The 9,497-nt window shown below is 60.4% G+C and overlaps 1 protein-coding gene across 1 annotated transcript; it reads right to left on the reverse strand.

The window, feature by feature from the left end:
* Positions 1-212: 212 nt before the first annotated feature.
* On the reverse strand, positions 213-5,057 carry LOC308638379 (myeloid cell surface antigen CD33-like; the record flags this gene model as incomplete). Its single annotated transcript, XM_081275790.1, has 5 exons — positions 213-526; positions 2,086-2,167; positions 2,499-2,601; positions 4,119-4,397; positions 4,583-5,057. 5 exons carry the CDS (start codon positions 5,055-5,057, stop codon positions 281-283), a joined length of 1,185 nt encoding a protein of 394 aa, XP_081131916.1. The 3' UTR covers positions 213-280.
* Positions 5,058-9,497: the final 4,440 nt, after the last annotated feature.

Below are 9,497 nucleotides of genomic sequence, written 5' to 3' on the forward strand. Positions count from 1 at the left end.
TATGAGAGAGAGATAGAGATAGAGAGAGAGAGAGAGAGAGAGAGAGAGAGAGAGAGAGAGAACATTTGGAGTCATCTTTTATTGGGGGACTCTGTTCTTAGAAAGTTCTATCCATAAAAGGGCAGAGGGGCAGGACTACAGGGAACAGGTGAGTGTGACTCCGCCCTAGGGACATGCCCCACACAGAAGCCCTCCCTGCGGTCCCCTTGGGTCTCTGACCAGGCCACAGGAATGCAGATTGGCCAGAGCCTGGGGCATCAGGACTGCAGGGCGTGGTCACTCAGTGTGGCTCCACAGCAGGCGTCCTCTGCTGAGACAGGCTCCTGCTGGTCCCTCCCTGTGCCCTGATCTCTGAGTACTGGGTGGAGGTGTCCTCTGCAGGACTTGCCCCGTGGACGTTGCGGGAGGCACGGTGAAAGCTGAGGGTGGCGTAGTGCAGCTCCTGCTCCTGCCCCAAGCCAGGGCCAGCTCCTGAGGAGCTGCAGGGGTCAGCAGGGCCAGGCAGCGGGGGCTCTTGCCGACACCCCTGTGTGGAGAGGAGAGAGGGTCACACAGGGCAGGGTGGGGAAGCTGGAGGGGCTGGGCGGGGTCCACCCTGGCAGGACCCTCCTGGCCCTCCTTCCTCCTGCCCAGGTGGCCTGCTGCCTCACAACACAGGAGTCCCCTGCTGCTCCCAGTCCTGCTCTGCATTCACAGACCTGGGTGCAGACCCCTGTTCTGCCATCTCACAGACACGGGAACTGACTCAGAGAGGAGGGGCTTCCCCTCACGCACCCTCCATCCCAAACGACACTGTGGTCCTGGGCCTCTGTGCCCAGCACTGGGTGCACAGGAGGGGGCAGTGCAGCGGGAGCCCTGTGGGTCAGTGTCAGAGGGGACCAGTGCGGATTGCTGAGTAGCAGGTGATGGTCAATGGCGACTGCAGAGGACAGGGGACAGGTGGCCACCGAGGTCCTTGTCCTGTGGAGCTCAGGTGGGACGCCCCGGGGACTGCGGCTGCCACCAGGTGTGGGGAGCTGTGCCCACTAGCCTGGACAGCCATGGAGAGGGGCCGAGCTGCCTGGAGGGTTTGGAGACCAGCCCTTCTCTGCTGCAGGCCCAGTTCTGGGCTCTAGGTCCACTGCGCTGACCGTGACCCTGCCTTTCCTGCCCCAAATGCCAGGGCAGGCTGCTCAGGGGCTCCTCTTCTGCAGTGAGGAGACGCAGTGCTTTTCAAACTTGGGTGGGGACAAGGACAGTTGGTGCAGGTCCTGCTGATGGGCTGGGGGAGGGGTGTGAGGCAGGAAGGAGTGGGGGGGAGCTGGGCTCAGGGGGAGGGCTGCCTTAGGCTGAATTCAGAGGAACAGGAGTACCTTGGTGCAGGTGAGCAGAGGGAGAAGGATGGGGGACTGGGCTGGAGAGGGGCCAGGTCTCTGTTGGCTGTGGGGACAGGCGTGCCATCAGAGATGGGGAACCCAGCGAATGAAGGGTGCAGGGATGTGTTGGCCACGCACTTCTGAGGTTCTGACATCAGGGCCTTGCCCACCCCAGACACTGCCTCTGCCAGAGCCCATCCCCAGGGACAGCAGAGGACACGCCCACTATGCACCTTTCCCTGCAGACCAGGTGCCCAGACCCCAGACCAACCCCGTCCTCCTGGAGCGCTTCCTCTCTGGACGACCATCACGTACCCTAATAACCTAGGGCAAGGCGCCAGGCAACCAGAGACACCCCAACCCCAGGCTCTGCTGACACAGAGCAGCCAGTCCTACCCGCCGCCCGCCCGGTCTCGCCCAGGCGCTCAGCATGGGCTCCTGCCCACGTCTTCCCCTCACCCTCTCCCCTGACCAGCCCTCCTGCTCCACGAGTGGCCTTGCGTGGCGTGGCCTGCCCGTTCCTCTTGGAACTGGGAGTCCCACACTGTCTTCACACAAGGCCATCGTCCCCTGCAGACTGGCCTTGCCATGTGTCAATACTGAGACCTAAACTCTAAAACAAGGGACAGGCGACCAGCTCAGTTCTAGGCATGCTGAGTGGGCATCACTGTGGCCACCTGGGGACATGCCCTGGGGACAGGCTGGATCCCAGGGTGCCCAGGGCACTTACCAGGGAGGCTGGCTGGAGGGCGGGGTGGGGGTCACTCATGTCCTCTGCTGCCCTGGCTGCCTTCCTCCTGTGGGACTTCACTCTGAGGGGACACGGGTGTCTTTGAGCCTGGTTTGCTCAGATGGTGGGGTCACTGTCGTAGCCTGGAGTAAGTGACTATGGCAGGTTTAGGTCCGCGGTCGAATGGTGGCCTTCACCATAGGACTTTGTGACAAGGTCCCTTCTCCACCCTACTTCCTGGGCATCTGAGGCTGGGGCTGGGAGGGGACAGGCTTGCCCAGAGGCTGCAGCCTGGTCCTCAACACCACTGCACCCCATCTTGGTCCCAGGCCCTCAGAACACCTCCAGGTCCCTCCAACCCTGGATCCCCCCTCTCCACCCCGACCCACCCCCGACCCCAGGCTGGGGCTCACATGGAGAAGGTGACACAGAGACCGAGGGCCACCAGGGCCATGACGCCAGCCCCCCCGATGGCCCCCCAGATCACTCCTGCTGCTGCGTTTGTCCCCTGACTCCCTGCAGAGAGAAGAGACTTGGGTGACCTCCAATCCTGGTAACCAGGCACGTGTCCCCTGCTCTCCAGCACTCGGGGGCCCTCACCTCCCACGTGGGTTCAGCCCCTAAGTCTTCCCACCCCTCAGAAGACGTCAGCCTGTCGGGAACCTTAGGAGGAAGGACACAGCTCACCCTGTGCCTCCTGTCCACCCAGGCTCTTGCCCAGAGCTGGGACCCCAGTCTCTCTCCACCCAGGGTCTCCACACCACAGACCCCAGACCTGGCCACAGTGGGGCCATGAAGCTATGGGGGACAAGGACTTTCCATTAGAGACAGGGACGGGGACAGAGAAGGTGCAGGACCCTGACGGACCTCATCCCTCCCTCTTCCCTAGTCTCCTGTCCTGGTCTCTGCTGGCCCTGTCACTCAGGGTCACAGCGCTCCCTGGGCCTGCAGAAGGGACCAGAGCAGGGTGGAGCAGGGAACCCATGTCAGGCCTCGGGTCAGACCTGGGCAGCCTCCCGGGACCTCGACACTGGAGTTGGGGTGTCCCTGGGCAGTGGAGGCCAACTTGAGGAGGACTCCTGAGGAACCACCCCTGCCCTGGGGTATCACTGTCCAGCGAGGGGACCAGATGCCATTGCGATGGGAACAGGCCGTGGTGCTGATCTCTGGGCAGAGGTCAGGGCCAAGGGAGGAAGGATTGACAGGAAAAGCAAGAAAGTCCCAGAGATGTTTCAAGGGCTCTTCTGTGTGACTGTGTTATGGGGTCAAATCCCACAGAACGTACGACTCCAAGGGTGGCCCTGCCGAGAAGTGAGGACTCCAGGTGACAGTGACGTGTCCACGTAGGTTTGTGGACTGCAGTAAATGACCCACTCTGGAGCACGAGGTCTCCCGACTCAGGAGGTGGTGACACACAGGGGCACCTGGTGTATGGGAAATCTCTGCACCTGTCGCTTGATTTTGCAGTGAAACTTCATTTCCTCTAAAATATAAAGACTATTTTTCAAATGTCCCCAAGACATTCAGTGATTGAAAAAAAAAACAGAAAATTCTTTGAGGTATGCAAAGAGCTAATTGCTGGTCACCCCAAATGTCCTTACGCAATTATAGGAAGATACTTGGGGACGGAGGCCTGAGGGGGGCTTCCTGGGGGGCTCTGCACCTCTCCAGTATTCCGACACCTGGAAGCCAGGTCTCAACCAGCCTGGCTCAGAGAGCACAGCACTAACAGCCCCGGGGAGGCCCCCCTGCCTGGGCAGCCCCTGGGGAGACACTGAAGCAGGGTGCTCTGCAGCATCTGGACAGGAAGGTGGACTGTTTCCCCTTTAGTTGGACTGAAGATAAGACAGCACTCCCCACACCCACCCGGTAACCACAGACAAACAGAGGGACAGGGCCTGTGCCCTCCAAGGTCCCTGACTCAACCAGGCCCCCAGGACATGAACACAAAGTGTCCCCAACCCTGGGACCTAAGCCTCCTTCCTTGTCCCTCACAGCCCCCAAGGACCCAGGTGTCCTGGCCCATTACTCACAGGTGACATTGAGCTGGATCGTTCTCTCTGTGGTCACACCTGCTGCAGGGAACTTCACCTGACAGGTGAGGTTGGTGCCATGGTCCTGGGGTCGTGGGGTGAGGGTGAGCACCGAGGAGTGGATGATGTTGGGGCCCAGGGAGGACACAGAGGGCCCTACCCAGGAGAAGGTGGGGGGCGTCCCCTGCTCACAGGTCCAGGGCACAGAGCAGGTCAGGTTGCTGGGATGGCAAGACTCCAGGGTCCCAGGGACAAGGATGTCAGGGGTGTGGGTCAGGGCTGGTGAGCAGAGGGGACAGGGAGGGTAGGAGGGAGGGTGGGAGGTGGGGCCCTGAGAGAAGCTCAGGCTCTGACCCAGCTGCTCCCTGAGCCCCTAATGCTTGACCCCCAACTCCCCCAGGGCACGGTCCCACCCAGCCCTGTCCTGTGACCTTCCTGGGGCTGACCTGGAGCTGGAGTCTTACCTGTCACATGCACAAAGACCTTTTTTGTATAATAATTCCACTTAAACTTTCCTTTCTCAACCCGAAATAAGTAGCAGCCACTGTCATTGCGCTTGGCATCCCTGATGCTCAGGGAGCAGTTGTTGGTTCCTGGGTCCCCGAGGAGGTGGAATCTGCCCTGGGTCTCCTCCTGCACTCTCCGAGTAGAGTTGTTTGTGGCCACAGGACAGCCGAGGTCTGTATGGTCCCCCGCATGGAACCAGTAGACAGAGACATTGCCAGTCTCTGAGCCTCGGTAGGAGAAGTTGCAGGGCACCAGGACACACAGACCCTCGTGCACCGTCACGGACTTGGGCACATCCACGCTGTGTTCTGAATCCCGAGGGGAGGGCCCCTGGGGAAGCCGAGGGTCATCACAGTTCAAGCTCCTCAGCCCCTCTGCACAGGCCCCCTCCACTGCCCACAGCAGGGACGGCAGCAGCAGCAGCCGCAGCATCAGGAGGCAGAGGGTCCTGGGCTCCTGGGACTGAGCAGAGCAGCGAGAGCCTGCGGAGGGGAAGCTGCAGGACCCACGGAAGCTGGGGAGGGGCCGAGGCCTGGGCGGTTCTCAGAAGAGGAACCTCAGACCCGCTCACCACTGCAGTCCATCTGCTCTGTGCTGAGGAGGGACCCCACAGCCAGAGACCCAGAGGCCTGCCAGAGAGGGGCAGAGGAGAGAGGAGACCAGGCCCTGCCCCGTCTTGGGTGCTTCCCTGGAACACTCAGGATGGGATCAGGACCCTGGGGACACTGGAAGCTCGTGACACTGGTGGGGTTCTGAGTCCTCCCACCCTGAGGGCTTTTCTGTGTGTACTGGTCACACCAGGAGCTGGCCAACTCCTGTCTGGACCTGGGGCCAGACTCGTCTCATTCCCTGGAGTGGTCAGTCCTGCAGGAGGGACTCTGTAGGGCTGCGTCTGAGCACAAGAAAGGTAGAGGGACACAGCCAGCCAGACACTCTGTGCAAACCCCAGGCGCTCCCTGCACTGCTGGTGAGGCCACAAGAGGCTGCCCCCTGGTCCCCACCTGGGGCGCCCCATGCAGGAGCTCAGGCCTCAGCTGCCTGCCCCAGAGCCGCAGGTGCTGGGGAGTCAGCCACCTGCCTTGGTAGCATGAGGGTGGGGTTCAATAGGGCACAGAGCTGTCCCAGTGTCCAGGGCAGACACCAGGTCAGTGACCCTCTAGAACAGGGGCCACGCGGTGCCCTCAGGAGACACAGAGAGGGGGCAGTGTCCTCAACCAGAGCTGAGGGGCTTCTCTCCCAAGAGTGCTGCCTGCTGGGCGAGCCCTGGGGCCATTTGGGGACGTCCCTGTCACACACATTGGCACTTCCACATTAGTCTGCCTCTCACTGTGAAGTGGCCCTCGAGGGACATCAGGTTTCCACACAGCCCCAGTGGCTCCCAGGACAAGATGCAGTGCTCAGCTCGAGGGTTCCCCTCCCCCAGCAGGGGCTCAGGTCTGCTCCACTCTCCTGGCTCCTCATATTCCAGGGTCATCGCGGGTTGGCTGTGTCCCCAGGAGCTCCTTTCATGACGACCACCCACGTGGCTTCTGTGGACACCTCTCTACACACTACCAGTGACAGTGCGTTGTTGTCAGGCCTGGTGACAGTGACAGAAACTGCTCTAAATATAGAAACACAAGGACAAGCCACTTCTTGTGTGGAGGAGAGTCCCCATGTCACTTGGTAAAGACTTGGGAGAGGATGGTGTGATCCCTGGCAAGAGTGTAGGTTCCCATTTAGGTGACATCTGCCAACTCCTCCCCACGGGGCGGTACCACTCATTGTCCCACTGTCAGCCTCGGGGAGCTCTGGTGGCTGCAGGTCCTCTCCAACATTTGGGGCCACCAGGGTGTCCCTAAACCTATGTCAAGTTAACCCTCCTTGTTCCTTTGTGAAGGTCTCCTTGGTGCGTTACAGTTGTGCCCCAGAGCAGGGTCACTGGGACACCGTCATCTGGGCAGGGAAGGTGACTGGCTCCACTCAGTCCCAGTGCTGTGTCCCTCCCTCTGTCCTCCACCTGTCCCCTACCCCACCCCTGGGCTCTTCTACTGATTCACTGTCCTCTCACTGGGGCTCTGTTGGAGCAGGAGAAGGTGGGGTTCAGGCCCTGTTCCTGGGGACGCACAGCAGGACTTGGTCCACTGCAGTCCACGGTCCTCCCCCTCTGGTGGCTCTTCCCCTGGAGCAGGCCACGCACCACCCCTGGCTGCAGTCTCCAGACCCACAGGCCAAGGCTGCTGAGCAGCGTCCCCTCACTGACTGGCCCTGGATTCTCTGGGCCCAGTGGAGGCCTCTTCCTGGGGCCCCGCCATGGAGACCCCACTCCCCTGTGAACTCTCCTCCTCCAGGCCCCCCCAGTGGAGATGGTGCTGTCCCTGTGCCTGGCCTCCTGTGCTCAGGGGGCACCCTGCCGAGGCTCCTGCTGGGTCCTCCTCCCCTGCAGGTGAGGGCAGGCTGGGTGGGTCCAGCAGCTGCTGAGGGACAGGTGGCCGCTTCCCCTTAGCTACAGTGAATGCTGCCACAGTGACCCTGGGGTGGACACTGCCTCCCAGGTCTGTGTGGGTTCCGGGTGGTGGTCACAGTGGAACCTCTGGTGACCGGATCAGCTGTTCCTGGTCTTTTGAGGAACCACAGCGCTGCCCTCCACAGCGGCTGCCCCTTTCTCCTTCTCAGCACAGAGCACAGGCCTCCAGCCCCACGCCCTCCTCCTCCCTGGCTTTGCCCATTTTAAAACAGGACCCTCATGATGGGTGTGAGGGGCACATATTCAACAGGTGCAGTGTGAAGGGGGATGTGGAGGTTTGGGGTTGCACTTCTCTGGTGTGTGTCTGTGTGCTTAGCACCATTTGTATACCTTGGAGAAGTGCCTCCAGCCATGTGTTTATTCCTTATGGAAGAGATGACCAATCAAGTGAGCACCATCTTTACTCCTTTGTCATTTGCAGATGGCTTGGTTGTGAGGGTCCTTCCTTGAGGATTGAACCCACTGCCCCACAGGAGCTGGGCAAGGACTCCACCACTGAGCTACAGCCCATCCCAGGGGGTCCACCTTGATTTGCTCTGGACACAGGACACTCCCTGTCCCAGGGTTTCCTCAGAGACGGTAACGTTCCCTCTCCCCCTTGAATGTCCTTTTCCCCAGAGCAGGTTCTCGTCCCCCCCGCCCCCCGAACAGGTGTTGCACACCAGGAGCCTACGAGTGTGGAGGGGCCAGAAGAGCTGTGCAAGGAGATGAGCAAGGTCAAGCTCAGAGGATGGTGTGGCCAAGGTAGGGGACCAGCCTACATGTCCACCAGTGGGTGATCGTCTGTGAAAAATTGATGCACACACACAAACACACATGCACACACACACACACACATACATGTACACATGCACACCCACCGCATGCTCTTATACAACCTTGGAAAAGAAGGAAATCCTGCCATTTTGAAGACACCGGAGCTTGGATGACATGGGGTTAAGGGAAATAATCCAGAAACAGAAGGACAAATGTCCCATGTGTCATCGAATGTGCTCCAACAGAGTCACACTCATGTGCAAGAGCATAGGGCGGGGATGAGCCAGGTGAGAGGAGGGTCCAGAGCTGCACCTGGGAGGAATGAGTCCCGGAGTCGGGGGCGCCCAGGGGACAAGGTCAGTGTGACGTGCAGCGTATTTCAGCACAGCCAAGAGAGCTCCTTCCAATCTCCCAGGACAGAGCAACAGGACGCACACTGCCGGGCACAGAGCATCTTCCCACAGCACAGGGTGTGCCAGGTGGAGTGCAGAGGGGCTGGTGGGGTTGAGGGCGCCCACCTGGGAGTCCCTGGGCTCAGCCCTCCATGCTGTAGGGAGTGTCACAGCTCAGTGCTGCACACAGTGAGCAGATGCCACCTCTATCTGTCCATAAGAGAGTGACATTAGTGATGGTAACAACAGAGCACAGCGGTGAACGTTCACAAGGGCCACGTTGTGCTTAAATACGGGACATTTTATCTCTTGGTTGGACCACACTGACCTGGAAATGTCTCTTGACCCTGTGGAAGGCGTCCACATAAATGGTCAGACCAACAGACAAAGCTGCGGCCCTGGAGTGTGGGAGCCGCTCTGAGTGGCCAGGCCTTCCAGTCCTGACTCACCAGGCTCTGACCAACCAGGGCATTCACTGTGGCCTGGGCAGGGTCCCGCTAGGAGAGCAAGGGGGTCTTCTGTGTGGCCTTCACCCTGGGGCTGAGATCCACTCACCTGGTCCCTTGTAGTCCTGCCCCTTCTGCCTTTATGGACAGCACTTTCTAAGAACAGAGTCCCCAGACATAAAAGCTGCCTTCTGAAGTTCTCTCTCCCTCCCTCCCTCTGTCCCTCCCTCCCTCCCTCTGTCTCTCTCCCTCTCTGTTCCTCTCCCTCCCTCCCTCCCTCCCTCTCTCTATTCCTCTCTCTCCATCCCTCTCTCTCCCTCCCTCCCTCTCTCCCTCCATCCCTCTCCCTCCCTCCCTCCCTCTATCCCTCCCTCCCTCTCTCTCTCCCCCTCCCTCCCCCCTCCCTCCCCTCTCCCCCTCCCTCTCCCTCCCTCTCTCTCCTTCTCTCCCTCCCTCCCTCCCCCTCCCTCTCTCCCCCTCCCTCTCCCTCCTTCTCTCTCTCCCCCCCCCCCCCCGTCCTGAAGCCTGTGTGAAGGTCAGTTGTGTCTGTGTTTTATTTTGGGTCCCTGCAGATTCCCATGGCGACCTTAGTTCAGCTGCAGGCTCTGGTCAGGGGCAGCAGTGAAGGTCACTAATGACAACTGGGCTTCTTCTCCACCTGCCCAGGTGACATGCTGTTCTCCAGTGACACAGTGTGACATCCAAAGGCTGGACTCTCTCCTCTGTCCCCAGGGTGCAGCCAGCTCCATTCCAGGATCCCTTGTGGAGCCAG

This window comes from Spermophilus citellus (assembly GCF_964194105.1).
Source record: "Spermophilus citellus genome assembly, chromosome: 18".
NCBI lineage: Eukaryota > Metazoa > Chordata > Mammalia > Rodentia > Sciuridae > Spermophilus > Spermophilus citellus.